Source organism: Artibeus jamaicensis, unplaced genomic scaffold (genome assembly GCF_021234435.1).
Source record: "Artibeus jamaicensis isolate MK-2021 breed Jamaican fruit bat unplaced genomic scaffold, CSHL_Jam_final scaffold_1019, whole genome shotgun sequence".
In the NCBI taxonomy this organism is placed as follows: Eukaryota; Metazoa; Chordata; class Mammalia; order Chiroptera; family Phyllostomidae; genus Artibeus; species Artibeus jamaicensis.
This window is the reverse complement of record NW_026522025.1, coordinates 24,105,176-24,124,462: the sequence shown is the minus strand read 5'-3', so window position 1 is coordinate 24,124,462 and position 19,287 is coordinate 24,105,176. Positions and strand designations below refer to the sequence as shown.

The 19,287-nt window shown below is 47.8% G+C and overlaps 1 protein-coding gene and 1 long non-coding RNA gene across 5 annotated transcripts in view; one reads left to right on the top strand and one right to left on the bottom strand.

Annotated features, from left to right (window-relative positions):
- Nucleotides 1-19,287, bottom strand: part of AK5 (adenylate kinase 5) — a 220,613-nt gene that overhangs the window by 11,908 nt on the left and 189,418 nt on the right. For both annotated transcript variants that reach the window (XM_037148132.2, XM_053655593.1), the window contains exons 11-13: nucleotides 16,229-16,392; nucleotides 14,248-14,364; nucleotides 6,721-6,909 (exon numbers count right to left, since the gene is read on the bottom strand). In XM_037148132.2, coding sequence (XP_037004027.2) covers nucleotides 6,721-6,909; nucleotides 14,248-14,364; nucleotides 16,229-16,392 — 470 coding nt within the window. The remainder of the gene's footprint in view (nucleotides 1-6,720; nucleotides 6,910-14,247; nucleotides 14,365-16,228; nucleotides 16,393-19,287) is intronic.
- LOC119051396 (uncharacterized) lies at nucleotides 492-18,559 on the top strand. 3 transcript variants are annotated; one of them, XR_008389740.1, is made up of 5 exons: nucleotides 492-594; nucleotides 1,152-1,404; nucleotides 16,355-16,495; nucleotides 16,852-17,078; nucleotides 18,350-18,559. It is a non-coding gene; the product is annotated as an uncharacterized LOC119051396 (long non-coding RNA). The 3 variants fall into 3 exon arrangements; XR_008389739.1 differs by having other exon boundaries at nucleotides 16,852-17,170; XR_008389741.1 differs by lacking the exons at nucleotides 16,355-16,495; nucleotides 16,852-17,078; nucleotides 18,350-18,559 and adding exons at nucleotides 11,728-11,905; nucleotides 12,006-12,241.

The window sequence follows — 19,287 nt, the reverse complement described above, 5'->3', positions numbered from 1 at the left end:
CTGAAAACCATAAAAACCAGAAACAGGAAAAATTTCAAATAAAAAATTTGGAATACTCAACAGTAAATACAGGGGTGGGCAAAAGGAAGTCTGTAGTTGAGAGTACATGAAACAGTTTATTCTTGCATTACTGTTGAGTAATTATTGTATTCCTTTCCTTACAAACAACCACAGACCTCCTTTTGCACCCCCCTGTATTTACTGAGTGCCCCCCACCACGTGTACTGGGCACTGTGCGGCACACATGGGGTACAGCTGTGAACGAGACAGATGTAAAAATTCATTTTCCACTGGCAGCCACAGAAAGTAAAGAATTATAACAGCATGATAAGTTCAAAGGCGGAGAAAGAGACAGTGCCATGAGACCACACAGGGGGACGATTGCTGTTTACTGTGGTTACTGTGAACAGCGCACAGACATGGGAAGCTTACACAGGCAGCTATGAAATAAGAGCAGGAAGTCACGGCCTGAGAACAGACTGTGACTGAAAGGCAGCGGATGGAAAGGCTAAGCTACGGTTAAAGAAGCGAGCAATCAAAAAACCCCACACGAGAACTGAAGTTGACGGTGGTAGCTGGAGAACAGGAATGACGGTATGAAAAGCTGAGTCGGTAATAGGAAAGACAAGTTGAGGATTTCTCCTAGAAAGGAGATAACTGACAATTTTGAAAAAATAAAGTAAATAACGGAGAGGGTTATACAGCAGATGGAGAGCTGTGCCCTGCAAGGAAGTCCCCACAGTGCGTTGCCAGTGAGCCCCGAAGGGGGCCGCCCTGCACTGAGATGCGCTGTCAGGGTGACATACACCGGGTTCCCAGACTCGCCGGAGTCAGTGTCCCCTGTTTGTTTTTATTTTTCAAAATGTGGCTCCCAGAAAACTGGAAATTACGTCTGTGACTCACCTTAACGTTTCTATTGGTCAGAGCCTGGTGTAGAAGGAAGAGAGAAGAGACCCACGAATTTTGTGTTTTTGAGGAATTTGGGGGGAAAACAAAGACCAGGGTAGATCAAAAAGTCAGAGGATAAGTACAGAATGCTTTGGGAGGGGGGTAAACATGAATCTAGGCCAGTGAAAAATCAGTGAAAGCAGACTTATATGTGGACACAAGTTTTCAATTACATGAAAAAAATTTTTAAAATTTCTCTAAAGATACTGATGGGAAAAAAGTGAACTTCCAAGTTTGTCCTTGCCTTTCCTCTGTCACACGAGCTGCTTGAAGACAGCGGAGCAATGCTCACTGATTACTGAGAGAAAAAGATTATGAAACTGTCATTTGCAGGTAAAGCCACTACAATGATATTCTCAGGTGTTTGCAGAGACACCGAACTAAAAATGAGTGGAAGTGACTTTAACCAACTGAAAGAAGAATCAGCATGAAGAACTCAAGTACAGGGAACTGAAGGTAAGAAGTTAATTTTGGGCTTTTTTTTACTTATGTTAGGCTCCAAACTTAGGAATCCAGTTGATTGCAATTGGATTTTACATCCAAGGGGTGAAATTTGACTTTAGGGTACTTTCTTCTTCTTTTTTTAAAAGAAGCATATCACCCAAGGATATGCTTATTGGTTTTAGAAAGAGGAAGTATGGGGGGCAGGAGAGAGAGAGACATCGCTATGAGGGAGAAACGTCTAGTAGTTGTCTCTGGTACCTGCCCCGACCACCCAAAACCTAAATATGTGCCCTGACTAGGAATCAAACCCACAACCTTTCAGGGTATAGGACGATGCTCCAACCAACTGTGCCAACTGAGCCACCTGGCCAGCACTTACGGTGCCTTCTGCCTTCCCCTCCTTTCACCGTAGTACCAGGAACTGCCCTGCTCTCCTCAGCTCACTGTAGTCTGCGGTCAGGTTAGATGACCACCCAGAACGATGACGGTGCTGGAGTGCTTCAGGACTTACTAAAAACTGCTAAACTAGTCGCAGAGTTGTGACACTGCAGCAGGAGAATCGCTGAACCATATGTTTATTTTCTCCTTTACAAAACCAGGGTTGCCAAAGAACTTGATTTTCTGCATGTGAAAAATGCATGTTTAATGAGTCACTGGCCTCTCTTTTCATTTATTTAACGGTTAATACTATAAGTAATGCAGGGACTGATATCACCTGTTATCAGGCAGTCTTCATCAGTGGCCTGGGATGTTTGTGGGCTAATTATACCATGAGCAACACATACAGACAAACAGAGAATAGTAGATGTAGAAAATGCATCAAAAATGTTCGTGAGTGCCTATCTTTGGATGCAAGAATTCTGGATAGTTTTTTATCTTTATATTCCTAAATTTTCTAGTTTGTTTCTTTAAAAAAGAAGTAGTGGTTACTTTCATATTTAGCAAAAAGAGAGGTTTAAAATATCAATTTATAAAACTTTGTATAAGCCACTGAACATAGCTATGTCTGGGTTTCCCCCAAGTTCACAGCATACCCTTCTCTTCTGGGAATTTCTTGTCCCTCGCCCAGTCCCAAGGGAAGAGTCCTAGGACATGTGCTTACCCCACTCAGCTCTGAATTCAAGCGTGGCCTCCTCAGAGGCTTTCCAGACAACCACCTAAAACACCCACTCGCAACACGTACTGTATTTTGTTTTATACAGAGCTTATCTTATCAGAAATCATTTTACTTCCTTGTCTGTTTTTCTCTTTTCAGTGTGTGTGTGTTGGGGGGGTGGGTACCGCTGTGTCTCAGCACCAAGAATAGTATCTGACATGTAGTTTTCACTCAAAATAATAGCCACAGAACAAAAGAAAAAGCCCCATGTGATCGCATGTGTCTGGCCTTGGCTTAAAGGACAGGAGAGAGGACCCTGAGCAAAGCAAGACCAATCAGAAAATTTCCAGAATTTGGAACTTCTGAGGTGACATGTGAATGTGGGAGTAGCAGGGTGGCCATGTTCTGGCTCCTGGGCCGGAGGGAGGGAGAGACCCAGACGACAGAGACGAAGAGAAGACACGGGGGTCAGAGGCAGCGGGGAGCCCGGTCCCACAGCCTGCGGGGCCTGCAGCGTCTCCGCCTTGGGTCGCACACCTCTATCATCACGTTTTGGTTTGGGCTACACCAGCTGGAGCTGCTGCCTGCCCCTTACAGCCAAGGAGCCCTAAGTAATGTGTCTGTGGCCGCAGTCATGTTTTGAAAATCCACAGCAAAAATGCTTTTGGAGGAAACACTTCAGAATGGTTTCCTCTGAGCGGTGGGATGACCTAACTTCCTAAAACCAGTACGTGTCACTTTTATGACAAGGAAACAATGCATATTTTTTCCCGAGAATCATAGCGGGGTAGGCCCCGGTGGACCGCATCGGTCCGTCCCTTTCGTTTCGGGGTGCGTCGCTGAGAGGTTGCAGGGTGAAGTGACCCCCAGGTGCACACAGCCCCTTCACCGCCAGGCCCCGGCTTTGTGACTCCCAGGCTGACCTTTTCCCTACCAGGGACTCTGGCCGGTCATTGTGCTTTTCATCCCGACATGCCGCATTTCAACTATTTTTTCAGTAACAAGTTCTCTCATTTTGGTGGGGGGAAAGCTTCTTTTACAGGCTGACTCCAGTGAATTGGGTGTGACTGTCGCACTGCCGCGTTGAGTTTCCACACTGATACTGAGGCAGCATGCAGACTGGGTGGGAAAGAGGCGCCGCAGGTGATGACTGCTGTCTGCCCTGAGTGCGGGCAGAGAGGGGCTGGATGGCAGGCGTTCTGCTCTAACGCTGTCAGATGCTGGGCAAAGCTGGCCCTGTGAGAGAGCGGGAAACGGCCGCACACCCAGGGGATCTGTCGGTATCACACAGGCCGCTGTCCCTTGGTTTATGTTAAGAGACGTTCTGATGTCACTGAATGATGATGGCATTATAAGGACATAAGGAATGAGGCAGTAGCTGTACAAATTCTGCTTTGCTTTTTTAAAATTACCTTTGTTTGAAATTTCTCTTTTCACATTTTACTTTTGTTTGGAATTGCATTGCACTTTTTTTTTTGGATAGCTCAGGGCCAAAGGGGCTTACTGTCATTAGGCTGGGTGTCAGGTGATGGAGTCACCAAGACATACCGGGCACCATGGAGGCCAGAGTGACGTGCTCGTGCAGGGTCGTCTCTTCCCGGCTGGACCACAGGGTGGCTCGGTCTCGCCGAGCTACTGATCTGCCCCACCTGTGTCTCCAATTGCATTCATCAGCCCCATCTAGTTTTAAGAGACGTCCTTTAATGATCCAAGAGCCCCAGGGGTGGTGAGCAGCACTGTTTTGGGCCTAGTAACCAGTGACACAGGGACGAAGTGCTAACAGTCCACAGAGCATCAGGAACAAGACACAAACTGTCACTTGGAATTCAGAGGGAGATTAAGCTGTTGCAAGAAGACTGGACAGGAGCCCAGAGGCCAGGAAGCAGGAAGGAAGAGAGGTTTCCCTTTGTCCCCTGGAAAACACACCTGTCCCTCTCCTGACCTACTGGCAAACCCCACAGGGGCACCTGCAAACAATTCTCACCTCCCTGGGCACCATCCTCTACCCTCCCTTTCACTATCTAGGTAGGGAGGAAGTTTTTGGTTTGGTTTTGTTTTTTTAAAACTCTGCAGCTGCATTGGTGGAGGATGGGGCCAGGCAGAGGCACTGGGACCCAGCAGCTTCCTCAGGAGGGTCCCCTGGGAGTCCTGAGGGTGGGAGCCCATACTGCACTGGAGTCGGGGCTGAAGAAGTTTTAAATATTTACAAAGCGGTTTTAAACATTTGCAAAACGTTACCTCATTGCGGACCCAACTGCCAGCATCACCAGGATGGAGGGGAAGCTGAAGAGATGAGCCAAATGGAACTGGGAACTTCCTTTCCCACTAACTTAGATATTTCTGAGGTCTCCAGAACTCAGTTGTGTCTGAGAACTCGGTTAGCCCTGTGTCCACGCGCCCATCATTTGTGAGCGTGGAGAATTTAGGTTGGAAAAATGCAAGAGAAAGAGCAGCAGGATTTTCTGACTATGAAAATGGTTAAACTCTGAATTATTTAGGGATTGTTTCACCTCTGTAAATCTTCAAAGTGGGAGAAATCCCCTTCTGTCTGAATAATTTCTGCATATGTTCCAGGCTGCACAAAGTATGGAAATCACTAACCTTGGAAAGGCCTTTACAACCCTGAACGCTTAAGCCCTTGCTCTTGTATAATGCATTTTTTGTCTGCTTGTTTTCAAAGACCCAAGTCTTTGTTTTATGGGGCAACCAGAGGTTACACGAAGCACAGTAAAGAGCTTTCGGTTTGCACACCAAGTCCTAGCCACAGGGGCTGCTTGAAGAGCTGTGCTAAGAACATCCTGAGGCCACATCTGGGTACTGCAGGAAAATTCGTGCTTCCTGGCAACGATGGATTGGCAACGCCTGCCACATATTTGACATCTCGGCGTGAAATCAAGGGACACCTTTCAGACGCCTAGATCCAGGGTTAAGTTCTTAAATTCTGGAAAATGGAGGATTCATTATCAAACACCTTCTCCCAAGGAATCGACAGCTGCAGCTGCCTCAGATACAGATTGTAAGAATTGATGTCTCTTATGAACAGCGGGAAGTAGACCTTCATTCTCCCTATTGTTCTTTGGGGGCCTCAGGATATTGTGCCTGGAATCCTTTCTAGCCTCCCAGTGGTCTCCTAGCCTTACCTTCTTGGGATCTGTTCTCCACAAGGTTGATGGACTGAGCTTTCCAAATGGAAGCCCCTTGTAGTTCCCACCACCCACCGCCCACAGTACAGTTAAAGGTTCATCCTGATCTGGCCCTTGCTAGCCTGCCAGCCCTGTGTCTTACCCTTCTTTTCCTGGGCAGTCTGTATCACAACCAAGCTGAGTTCCTTGTCCCTCCTGACTTGTCTCGCAGGGAGATCCTTCCATGGGGACTGCCTGCTCCCCTTATATCTCCCTCCACCTCAAGGGTCGACCTGGTGGACCTCCCACAATGCCTTTCCTTCCTGCTTAGACTTGGTTAAAGGGCCTTTGTAAATCACCTGGTGCTTGTCTGGACGCCCTGCTGTGATCACAGGTTTGTCTCTATCCCCTACTAGAGCTCTGAGCTCTTGCGGGCAGGAACTGCATTTATTAGCTGCATCCAAACCACTAGGCGATGGACGCCCATAGGAGGTGCTTGATTCATGTTTATTACATGAGTGAAAGAATGGGGTTCTGTAGCTTCCCCAGATTCATGACAGTGGTGACTTGGCACCATTAAGTGGATACGACCCATTTCCCCCACAGTATCTTCACTGCTTTTCCTAGTTACATGCTCTCCTGGCCCCGTATGTATACTGCTTCTTTCAGTAACAGTTATTGCAAGACATCGAGGCAAGGAGACAAGTGCCAATGATGAACTGTGTAAAAATCTAGAAGTTCAAAGTCATTGAACCTTAGATCTAGAAGAGATCTTTTAGATCATCTTGTTCAGCTCAGGTCTAGAAGGCAGAACTGATGCCTCCCCCGCCTTCCCATCTTCCTCACTCTTTTTTTTTGGAAAAAGGAGTTGTTTTCAGCAATTATAATGGCAGCTGTGAAAATTGTACGACCAGACTTCATAGTCCATATGTTGAAAAATATTTAATTTTGATTGATAACAGAAGTGAAAAGAGTAAGGGACCCATATTTTGGCCTAAATTGTGCAGTTCTAATTCCCAGTTCCCTTAACTAAAATTGTCCTGGTTTTTTCACCTAAAAAAAAAAAAAAAGGGAACTGGCTCATGTGGAGGGGGAAGGGAAATGGTTTACCTTGTGCAGCCGCGTTTTCTTCTCGTAGTAGGCAATCACGGGGATGGCTGCCCGGTAATAGGCTTCCAGGCGCTTGGCGATGGTGGCGGTGCTGTCTGCGCCCGGGCTGCTCTGGCTTCTCTGGAGAAGGCGGCTGGTCATGGTGTCTGCCGAGCAGTCCATGCAGATCACCAAGTGCGGGTCTCCGACCTGGGGGTGGGGAGCACGACACGGTCAGAGATTCCATCCTGCGATGCTCCGGGCAGGACCAGGCCTCCCTCCTCTCCCCTTTCATGGCCTTCCGATTCCTTTTGAGGTCCTAGAACCACATCGTGGCAGAGCTGGGACTGGACTCGGTGGCTCCTTATTTCCAAGTCCGTGGTTTCCCGTGATGCCTCAGAGGTGTCTCTTGCCTTTGCCACGTCCCATAATGCAGGGACTACATAAAAGGCGAGCCGAGGTGGCCACAGTCTATTCTCCGCACTAGGGGGAGGGGCATGTGCACGTGTGTGTGGTGTGTCCTTTCCGAAGCCTTCTCCGACCTACTGAGGCGGAGCTTATCGCTTCTACCTCTGACTCCCACGTTACCCTACCGATGCCAGCGGCGTATAGTGCAACCGTGTCTGCGTTAAGTGGGGGTTAGTACAGCATAACTCCTGAGCACACATTGGTTTGAGCTGGGCTGCTCGGGGTCAAGTTTTGGTGTGGTGACTTGTCTCTGAGATGGTCTTCATCAGTTGTTCCTCCCCTACTGACACAGAGGCCATACCTTGAATCTCAGCTGAACTGTAACTGTGTTGACCAACAGAATACAGTGCAATTGATGTGGTATGCTTTTAAAAAATATTTTATTTATTTATTTTTAGAGAGAGGGGAAGGAAGAGAGGGAGAGAAACATCAGTATGTGGTTGCCTTTCGTGCGCCCCCTACTGGGGACCTGGCCCACAACCCGGGCATGTGGTATGCTTTTACATGCAAGATCCTAATAAATTTTGCAGTTTCTGCCTGGTCGACTGCCATCCAAGATGTCCAGCCATTCTGACTGCTAAGATGTGAGTGAGGCAGCACCACCCAGCCATGTGGTCAGGGGCCACGTGGCCAGAGATGCCTGTGCAGTCCTTGTCTGTTTTAGACATCCCAGCCCCGGCTCCAGACGTGTATGCCACTGTCTGATTGTATAAACCCAGTAAGTATTAGCTATTATGCTTATTTTCCCCTGGTAGGCTACAGTCTCTCTGTGTGTGGGGATTAGAAGCGCTCAGCTTCTAGACTTGGTCCCAAGTCTAGCGTAAAACTGGTAGGTGATTTTAAAATGTTTTAATGAATGAATACTGACAACATGATCAGTAGCACGAGTCTCCCCATCGCTCCATGCTTCTCTGAAATGTCCTTTGCTCCTGACATTTGTGTCTGTGTTGTCTCCACTGTCGGCCCCAAGCCTGGATCAAAGGAAACTGTCACTTCCTCCTGACCTTGCAATGATCAGGCTCTGAGCAACACATGGATACTTCCCACCCCACTGCAGAAAGTTGGGGTGGGGAGGATTCAGGTAACACACAGAATGGTAAGATGCTAGTAAGTGTTGATCATACGTATCTCCCCCCTGATGGATTTACTTTAAGGAAATTTCCCCCAAATCTAGACAAGTGAAATGAACCTCTGGAATATGTCATGAAACTTCTGTACAAAGGGCAGGTTGAAGGTTTGGGGAAAAAATGACCTTTGTTCACCAGCAGAGGGCGAGCTTGGGAGGCCGCCTAGGGTTCAGTTACAGAGTTTGACTCCCTGCAGCAATTTCTGGTAGGGGCTGCGGGAGAAGACCAGGCGATTTTTCTAATTGGGGGAGTTTTCAGGCCGTTGGTGATGACAGAGAAGATAATCAGGGACTCACGCAAATACACAGGGAGATAATGTGTACCTGAGCAGGAGCTCTCAGCAAATGACCCACTGGACCAAAATAAGCACGGGAGGCAGAGATAGATTCCTCACACTGATTCTCAAACTGTGGCCCTTATACAAGCAGCGCGGGTAACATCTGGAAGCTGAGCTTATTAGAAATGCAGTCTCAGGCACGGTCCCGGGCCTACTGAATCAGTCCGCAGTTGGGAAGATCTCCAGGTGATTCTTCCCACAACAACTGCTTGGGAAGCTGCTCTACCAAGCCTTGTGCTTATGCTGAGACTATGGGGTTTGTACTAAGAAGTGTCTCCTGGACTCAGCACTCCCTTCCTACATATAAAAGCTATTGAGCAGTCATTCCATTTGGAAGTGGCCTGTACCACTGATGTTTTTAATGCCTAAAATTTTTTGAAATGTTCAAATGAAATACCGCTTCATTATTTTTCAAAGCACTCTGATAGTTACTGAAAGTCTTTTGGAGAAGCTCTCCGATTCCCAGCTCCGCCTCCGTTTCCACCGGGTGTAGCCAGCCTCTACATCGCCCAAGTGGGAAAGCGGAGAACCCTGCCCTTGTCTGAATGAATCAAGGACTTGGGGACAACTCCCTGGCCCCAACATCACCTGGCTGTGTCCCTGGAATTCTGCCACAGCAGCGCTGGGTTCTCTCTGACCTTTGAGTATTCAGGGGACCTCTGTTGGGGCACAAGTGTGGCTAAGATGCCACCAGCAACATTTCAGCAGCTAAGGGCTTAACACCCGTCCCTCCTTCAGCACCCAGCTAGGAGGCACCATCTCCACTTTAAGGAAGAGGAAATGGAGGTTCACAGAGGTTAACCTGCCCAGCGTGACAGAGGCCTAACCCACTGGTGATGGTCCTGACCCAGTTGTGTGTGACTCCAAAGGCAGTGACTTTATCCTAGTGGGAGGCACCAGAGCTTTCAGAATGGGGCACAGGCCAGATGACTGGTGGGCCAAGTGCAGCCAGGAGAGGAGGGCAGGATGTCAGAAAGGAAGAGGGTGGTGTCAGGGCCATTTTGTTTTATTTTGTGGGCGCTGGCTCCCGGGGTCTAGCTGGGGCGAGCATTTGCCTTGGCTCATGGAGCAGCCACCAGGGGGAGGTCAGCTTCAGTGACGGGTCTAATGGCTTCGCCTGGGTAATTCAAGCAGGTTGAGCGGGAGGGGGAGTTTACCCTGCTCTCCTCTGACCCCACCTTAGTCTTCTCCTGATTCAGTGGGGACTCCGGCTAGACCGTGTTTGCCAGTGGGCAGGGTCGTTGTGCCCTCCAGGAACTCTCTTGTTGAGAGTCACAGCCATCCTGTTCCCTCTGTATGCCTCTGTTTCCTCACTTTAAAATGAGAATAGCAATGGTTTCTACCTCAGTAGTGTGATTTTGAGGAGTAAATGAGTTAATGTAAGTCAAGTGCCTGGCCTGTTACAACATGAATGTGAGCTAATGTTATTTAGTGTGGGCCTGGCAATATATTCATCCCTTTAAACTGTAAAAGCCCCTGGTGGTCAATTTTGGTTTATTTTTTTATATTTCTATTTCATTATTGATGAGAGAGAGAGGGCGAGAAACATGGATTTATTGTTCCACTTATTTAAGCATTCGTTGGTTGATCCTTTTATGTGCTTTAACTGGGATCAGACCCACAACCTTGGCGTATCAGGATGATGCTCCAACAACTGAGCGACCTGGCCAGGGCTTCAGCTTGGGTTAAGAAGGAGGCAGAGGCCCAGCCACGCTTTTAGCCCAAGCCAGTGCTCCAGCACACTCGCCAGTCCCTGCCCTGGGGACTGTGGGCCCCTGGCTAATGATGAAGCGGCGTGCCCCTTCCCACACGCTCTCACCCTGAGCCATATTCCCCTGGGGAACCCCCCTGGAGGAGGGGTGTCTGGGTCATTCCAGCATTCCTGAACACACAGCCCTGATCATAATGACACCATCCCACCGCCATTGAAACTTCTGCCCTCTGCACTGCCATTGCCCTGTTCCAAGTTCCATAAACAACCAAGAGTCAGATGAAGAGAGCAGCAAATCTCAAGTGGAAAGTCCCAAGGGGTCTTCAAGGCTCCCCACAATTTTAAACAACTACAACACACCAAGTAGAATATCCCATGGCCATGCTCATAACCTTTTTTTTTTTTTTTTTTTTGCTAATAGCTCATTCTGAAGCTTACCACACACACATTTATAAACAGAATCACTGATTCTGCAGATGAAAAATTATATGAGACAGTTAAGAGTAGTCAGGCTGAGGGAGAGTAATGCCATTGTTCCCACCTCCAGAAAAATGACCGTCATATTCAGGCTGAGGGCAGCATTTCGGCTAAGGGGCTCCTGGGAGGGAAAAGCCAAGAGCAAGTTCATGCACTTCACTTCTGTTAATATGTGTTTAGTTTGGCTGTTGCTGAGTAAAATGCTGGCTTAATACAGAAAAGCTTTCCAATCTCACACTAGGGAGCGAGGCTAAGCACACGCCCCTCCGCAACAGGATAAGAATCTAAAGAGTGGGGATAATAATACCCACTGAATAGGGTTGTAAAGATCTATAAAAGGACGTGTAATGTCTAGTTCAGCACCGAGTACATTTTAAATGCTCACAAAATAACAGCTATTATTCCGTTGGTTATGTACTCTATATGATTATAACTATATCGAAATAGGTAGAGCAAATGCTGGAACAACATACATCAAAATGTGAATAGGTGTTATCTGTGCTGATTAGTTATTTTATATTTTATACATTTCTGAATTGCCTCATAGCTATATAATTTTTATTTCCATAGTCACAAAATACTAATAATTTTGAAAATAAAACTGTAACAATTTTTTTGAATACCATATACAGGCTTATACACGTGTAAGGCACTTTTCAACGATTCCACCCAATCCTCCCAACAAGCACAGAGGAATCTATTTTCAATCCACACTTCACAGAAGTGGAAATTGAGCTATGTGAATTTCGAGAAGTTGCTGGTTAGTTACAAAGCCAGGCTCTGAATACAGGCACTATAACTGAAGTTTCTGAAGTGGGGTGGTAGATGGGATGGTGGTTACAAAATCCAGCTTCCCGTTCATATTCTGTCTCTGTCTGTCTGTCTGTCTGTCTCTCATACACACACAGCCCTGCTGACACCCTGCCCTCCCCTAATGTTGGACACAGAAGGCACAGATCAATTCAATGGAGGGAAAAAAACAGCCTTGGAAATAGAAGACAGGACGACAATAGAGAAATCACATACAGAGTTGGCCCTGGACTGTGGACATAGCTGTAGTTTGCTATGTCATGTACAGTAAGCCAAGTACGTAAATCCTGAAAGGCTCTTACACCTCAGAGAACTCAGCCATAGGTATGCAAAGTGTCAGCCTAAATAATTGAACTGCATTTCTTTTTGGCAACAGATGGCCCCATGCATCCGGCACGCCAGTCTCCGTGACAGGGAAAGGCCGGCGAGCTGTCCGTAGACTGGTTAAAACCAATCACAGGCCTGAACGGCTTCAAGCATAGTTGCATGCTTGATGAGTGTACAAGAAACATTAAGATCAGATGTTTGTCTTTGCCAAACTTCAAATTAATTATGTGCCTTTAATTTGGAGGGGGCTGTACAAATGCCGGGGCCCCTGTAGGGCATAAATAAATCAATAACAGCTCATTCGGTGTTTGTAGCATCTTTTTCTTCAGGTCCAGTTTAAAACATGAGCTTGTTTTAGAGGGTTGTACGTGTTCTCTCTCACACAAGCCGAACTGATATTAGAATCTCCTAAATTTACTGTACCCAGGGACAAATTCATATCACACTCGATCCTTGCAAACATCTCACAGTAGTACGTGAAAGGCTGTTTTGGTAGGTATTCCTGAAGGTCACCGGCTCAGTAAGGAAGTGGCCACACGTGTATTTTTTCCAGTGGCATCGTGAATTTTGGCTCTGGTTGAAACTGTCCAGTCCTCCTGTGGATAACCCTTTGTCACCTCAAAGTCCTAGTTAGGTTTCTTCTCTGACCCATTCTTACAACACCAATGAGCCTGGAGGACATTATGCTGATTGAAATAAGCCCGCCACAAAAAGATAAAACTGTCCGGTTCTACTTATTTGAGAATTAAACCGTCAAATTCAGAGACAGAAAGTAGACGGGAGGTTTCCAGGGGCTGAGGGAAGGGGAAAATAGGGAGTTGTTGTACAGTGGCTGTGGAGATTGTTTTAAAATCATTTATTATTTTTTAAACTTGTTTTCCAGCTACACTCGGAAGCGCTGTAGTCTCGGGCTCTGCTGCCCACGTCCGCCCCCGCCCCCCAGCCCCACCCCGATGGGGGCTCTGGAGCCCAGGGGCAGCCCGTTGGGGTTCGGGCCCCTTCTTGCCAACTGAGCCAGGGAATTTTTTTCTTTGACTCTGGTTAGGGGAAGGTGAGCAACTGTCCTCTTCCTCTAAACATTTACATGCGATCTGAGGAAGGTAAATACAATAGAAGGTCAGAAGGAGGTGAAACAACCCCCAGGGACATATGAATACGGTCCACCTTAGTCAGTGTGGCAGTGTTGGATGGATGCGGATGGGCCCGGAGTCTTGGTCTGAGCAGCAGCTGCCGCGTCCCAGCTGTATGACTATGGGCAAGTCAGGGAACCACTTCGGGCTTAATTCATCGCTGTTAGCAAGAAAATACCTATTCTATTTTAAAAGGTTATTAAAAATATATGTAACAAGTGACATAATACATATTGAAAATGTTTTAAAACTAGTCTGCAGAGATAGTTACATAAATATCAACCCTTGTAGGCACTGAAGTTTTTGTTAGAGAAATAGGACAATTGTCTTCCTCTCGACTGGACTTTGCAAAATTAGGGGTGATGTGTGTAAAGTGTAAAGGACCCAGCACAGCGCAGGTTTAATAATTGATAACGAAACGGTTTTCCCCTACCGCTGCACTCCTGTGAGTGGCGCCCCCTGGCGGACAGGGAGGGCGGTGGTGGGAGGCTGCAGCGGTGCATGTCCTTGATTCTGCCTGGCAACATCCATTCCCCTGCTTCCCTCTGAGAACACTCCTATTTTCCTTTGGGTTATTTCCCTCCCCCTTCTCAGTAAGTGTGGTTCAGGTGCGGTGCCCGTTCTCCTCCAATCTTTGCCCGGGCCTCCAGTCTGCAGTCAGGACGTTTCCGGAGGGTCCATCATAGGCCCTCCCCCCTTCCCCTTGGCCTCAGTGATTGGTTCGGTGATGGACCCATGACCTAGGAATCAGGAAAATGAAAAACGCAGCCCTGGGTCTTTTTGTTGGGCCCTTTGGCAAATAGAAACACTTTTCTGGGACGTAACTTAGATGGTGGAAGAGAAGCCTGGAACCAGGAGAAAATGAGGCCAACAGAAAGGAAAGTCAGTCCAAGAACTAGAAAAAGTCAGACAACTGATGAACCAATTTTAATAGTTCCAGTGCAGTGGGAACCATTCCTCAATGGTTTAGTTACTCGAGACGATAACTCCACCATCACCACCTCTTCCCTCTTTTTCCTTTTTGCTACTTGATGTTGAGTTTCTGCCATTTATAACTGAAAGTTTTATTCATGTAATTGGGACAACAATTTTGAATTTCTCTCCCAACCTCAGTGAAATCCCACGTATTTCTTCCGGGATAATCCCCGAAGCAACACTCACCCTCCGCCCGAACTCTTCGCCTTGCTTCACTTCCCGCGGATAACCGTCGACCAGGAAGCCCCGGGTGCGGCCGAGGCTGGTCACCATGGCCTCCCTCAGCAGCTCCAGAATGATGTCCTGCAGCGGAGGGACGGCGGTCAGGGCCTGACTCTCCCCCGACAACACGGCATTGCCTTGGGTCTCCAGTGCCACAGGGCAAGCGCGAAAGCTTCAGACAAGACCGACAGCAGACAGCAACGTACGCTCTGTCCTCAATTCTAAGTCTCACTCTCTCCCAACCCACATTCTAGTGTCTGTGAAATTGGCAGGTATCTTACAATCGGTGCTGGGCACAATGTAATTGCTGGTGTTTTTTTCTGTCTGGTATGTTTGTACTTGTTACTTTTACTGGGGTGTTTTAAAATAATGGCATCTTTGGTGACATAAAACACGTGGTCACACTTCGCATGCTAGCACCCCATCAATGAGACATAATGGCAGCTTAAAACTAGGCAAAACATGGTAGAAAATGCATTTTACTGTTGACTTTTTTTCCCAGTAAATATTTTATAAAAGTTGACACCCACTAACTTGAGACTTCCAGGAAATATGAAAACGCATTTTCTAGCAATATCACATTCGGTCAAAATCTTTGATCTGACCTGAGCTACGGGGAAGGGTGGGGATGGATACAGGAACAGTGCACCTGGCTGCATGGGTGGGAGGGGTTCTGCTCCCGGGCTCCCTGGCTTTGGCAGGGTCTTGGAGGTTGCAACGGACACAGGGGTGGTCAGAAACCATCCCTAGATAGTGGTGAATTAACTCCTTGGGAAGCTGATGTTCTAGTGAGATAGACAGATAACAGATGAACAAATAAATACATAAAAAGAGTCAGCTGGAGAGGACCGCTAGGAACAAAATTAAAGCAGAGGTAAGAGATACGGGGTGGTTAGGGAGGCCTCTCTGATCAATTGCGATGGTAAAGTAGGGATCTAGATGCAGCAGAGGAGCAGCTATGTGATTCTGTAAAGAGCACCTGGGGCAGAGGAAAGAGCAAGTGCAAAGCCCCTGTGGCAGGAACAGACTGGCCAGTGGGAGGAGCAAGGAGGAAGACAGTGGCTGGGTGGGTGTGCAGGAGGTGAGAGGCGGAAAACAGTGTTGGAGAGGGAGCTGCAGGCCAGGCCCACAGGAGGGACTCTGGATTTAATTTTAAGTGTGGTGAGGAGCCACTGGAAGGTTCTGGGGAAGGGAACGACACAATTTGATAGTACTTTCAAGAAATCATTCTGTCTGCTGTGAAAAGACTGGAGGGAGAAGAGAGTGGCCACAGGGAAGTGGCTCGAGGCAACCTCAATGGTTCATTTTCTTTCCTGAGGGCCATTCTGCCTCCCAGGTGGGAAGCAGACCGCAGCTGGCAGAGGAGGAAGCAGAGCTCTGCTGGCCAGTGGGGACTGCACTGCCCAGGCCCGAGGACAGAGAGACCCTGGGACTTAGTGTGGCAGAATGAATGTTTTTGTTCCTCTTGGCATCCAGCTTCTCAGAGATGGATGGTGACTTGAAAAGAAAAAAAGTATATAAAAGATGATACATAAAAAGATACATATTCTTTACTTAAATTACACAAGGAAGATACCAAATTTCAAGATAATGCTATTGTACTCCCCCAAATAATAGAAACTTTATTTTTTGTTTTACAGAGGGTTGTAATTCTAGGCTCTCTTGTACCAGGCTCAACTCTGCTTTAAAGATTTTAATTCTAAAGTGGGAACCAGTTTGGGGGGAAAATCTGAAAGAGGCTAATATTCAGGGAGCTGGCAGGGCAACAAGACTGCAGGAACCTGGGCCCAGACAACACAGACCTGCCCGTCTCTGGTCTGCTACCTCAGGGAGAAACAGATGCAGCCGTTGTCCTTCTGGGTGTCTTTGTGGCAGCGGCTCCGACTGAACGCAGCACAACACCGTGCCTCCCCCACCCCACCCCGGGGAGGCAGCGGCTGCTTACTGAGGGCACCAGGTCCCCGCGCTCCATGATGTCTCTGATCAGCCTGCTTCTCTCAGATTCGGACAGCAGCTCATTGCGCAGGAGTTCACTGGTCGAGAGGTGGGTGAATCCATATTTTTCCACCAGCTTTTTACACTGCGTGCCTTTGCCGGAGCCCGGGCCACCTAGAGAAGAAGTCAGGCATCACACATGCATCCTTAAGTCTGGTGTCACCTTCAACTGCATTCACCACGGTGGGCAAGCTTCAGTGCCTCCTTCATTAAACAGGTAACATGCACTTTTGATTTACCGGGAGCTGTGGGTACAATGGAGAATGGGTTCCAGTCCTTGCCCTCAAAGAGCTCACTGTGCTGGGGGCAGGGGCGGGAGTGGGGGGGGGGGGGTGGGGCAGTGGTTACAGACCAGCAAGCAGTCACCATGGGTGGTCTACTGGGGCGGAGGGAGGGGGGAGCTGAGGTGGCAGCAGGCTCTCGGAGGCCCGCAGGACCCCCTTTTGGTAGAGATCCAAGTCAGAGACGTTTCCTGGGGAACCAAATCTGCCTGTGCGCCCACTAAAGAGTGAGTGCTCACCAAATGCCAGCTCTTCATTTTTAAAACTCCTTTCACTTCCAAACAAACCGCAGAGTCACAGAAGACTTAAAGCAGAGTACAAAAAGCTTTCTGAAACATTTGAGGAAAAGTTGTTGGACGGATGCCTCGTCACTATAGAACACTATGGGGTCACTTCCTTCGAAAAAGGAACCAAGCACACGATTCTGCGTAACTACACCTGCAGACGCCCTTTGAACTTCAGTGGAGTTATCTCAGTCGTCCCAGTGTCCTTTAAAGCCAGTGGATCAAGTTCTAAGTCGTGCGTTGCCTTTCATTGTCTTGCCCTTCTGGTCGCCTTCAGTTTGCAAGAGTTCCTTCATTTGACAGCTTTGAAGATTCTCCAGTTATTGTGTAATGTCCCTTAATGAGATTTTCTGCTGTTTTCTGGTTATTATTATGAATTCTGATTATCTACCATACTCCTTTGATGAACATTACATGTTTGGCTCTTCCCCTTACCTCTCCCACTTCAACTAGTTGCTAAGTTTTAAGATTTTACACCGGATAATAATAATCGGCAACCTTTGTCAGGAGCTTGTGGTACTGGTCACTACTCAAAGCATTTCACGTGTATTAATTTAAAATAGTCTTAAGAGTCAGGCACTATTATTATCCCCATTTTACAGATGGGGAAGCAAAGACAAATGAACTCAGAGAAATGAGCTCCAGTGGCTCAGGCTGGTAAGTAGCACATTTAGGACTTGAAGCCAGGATGCCGGCTCACAGGCAACCCCTGCTCCCTTCCCTGCTGTGGCAGAGCTCGGGGCCTCAAGCTCACGAACTTGGCCATCATTCTGCTCTGCAGGGCGAGAGTTTGAGAGGCTTGGAGTCCAGCAGACCGGCCGGCAGGACTGTTTGCTTGAAAAGCGTATCACTTCCCAGCTCCATAGCATTTAATAGCTTCACATTCCCCACAGAACAGAATCCAACCCCCAGAGGGACAGCCAACCTCCCAGAATGTAGTTGCATTTGATCTCTCCGATGCTGTCATGTCCGACCACATACTGTCCCTTCAATAAACTATGTTTTTCCAGGCCACTGTACTTTTGCTCTTCAAGGTCCTCAGCCTGGAAGTCGCTTCCTTCCTCCTGGTCATCCTTCTGCCATACATGGGCCCTCCCACCCTCACCTCTGGTGGAGTGAGTGGTTTACATAGCACTTGGGTGCCCTTGGCCCGTCTTACACTTGGTCTCCACGTCCCTCACTAGCACAGCGCCTCGCACACAGTAGGAGCTCCATAAATGCCACCTGAATTGAGGTTTTCCTGTCAAGGGGAAGGTTGAACCTTGAAAATGCACAACATGATTGAGATTTTAGTATGGTAGTGAGGATTTATGACTTATTGTCCAATTTTCCTGGCTTGCCTCTCTTCGTATTCAAAGCTGCTTTCTGTGGACGTTTGGCAACTTCTCTCTTGAGGGACATTAGTTGTGTTTCTCATTAGTAGAAGGGCCTCTCATTCCCTCTCCTTTGCCTTGGCAGAAAGTAAAGTTAAAGCCCACATTTTCTACCTTCTGCTCATCCCCACAGCTGCTCTTAGCCAAGGAGGGAAGGTTGGCTTCGGGTAGACGGGTAGATGCCACAGGGAACCGGAGGCTGTCAAAACAGTGCCAGCCACTTAGAAGGAGCAGAAGACGGCCCGGTAATGCTGCGTCCACTCCAAGCACCGCGGCTCCTGTCTGCTGAGCCAACTGAATCGGAGAGTGTGGGAATGCAAGAAGGCCGCTCAGGAAGGGGTGCTTCCAGGTACCCGTGTAAGGGGAACGGGGTGGGGCCGGGGGGGCGCACTCCTGCAGAGACCACGAGGGCTTCCGGGACCAGACCCACCCAGAAACTCTTCCAGGGATGGCCGGAAGCCGGTCCCGTGGAAAAGATGTTTTCAGACTTGACTGACAAGGCCAAAATGCTGAGTTCCAGTTATTTCTCTTCTTTCACCCACCTACTAATACAACTATTACAGTTTTGGGTCCTCGAAAATGTTATTTAATAAATCTTGACACAAAGGCAATTAAAAATCTTCAAATTAACAACAGCTGTGTGTTAAGTGGCAGCTGCTGCCCCTTTAGGAACCTTTCAAACCTTTCGTGGGAGCCGCAGCTGCAGATTCTTAGCATTCTTCGGCCAAATGGTGTGGGCACAGTGGAATTTTAAGTAATCTGTACAATGCCTTGATTCTTCCCATGGCTCCCAACGGGAGAACAGTGATTTTTATCACTTCGGGGAAGACCCATCGACTGCTAGCAGAAATAGGCGTTTTCATATACTGTTTCTTGCATGTCTTTGAGGCCTTAACTAATAACTTTTAAATAAAAACCAGTGGGGCCTTGATATCCCTCCAGGATACTTTGTTGCTTGGCAAGAAATCTTTTGAGGTGCCACATATCAGAATGAGTGGGCCGTGTTCTCTGGTGAGAAGATGACTGACAGCAGACGAGCAGCTGTCACATTCATGTCATCTCCCTGATTTT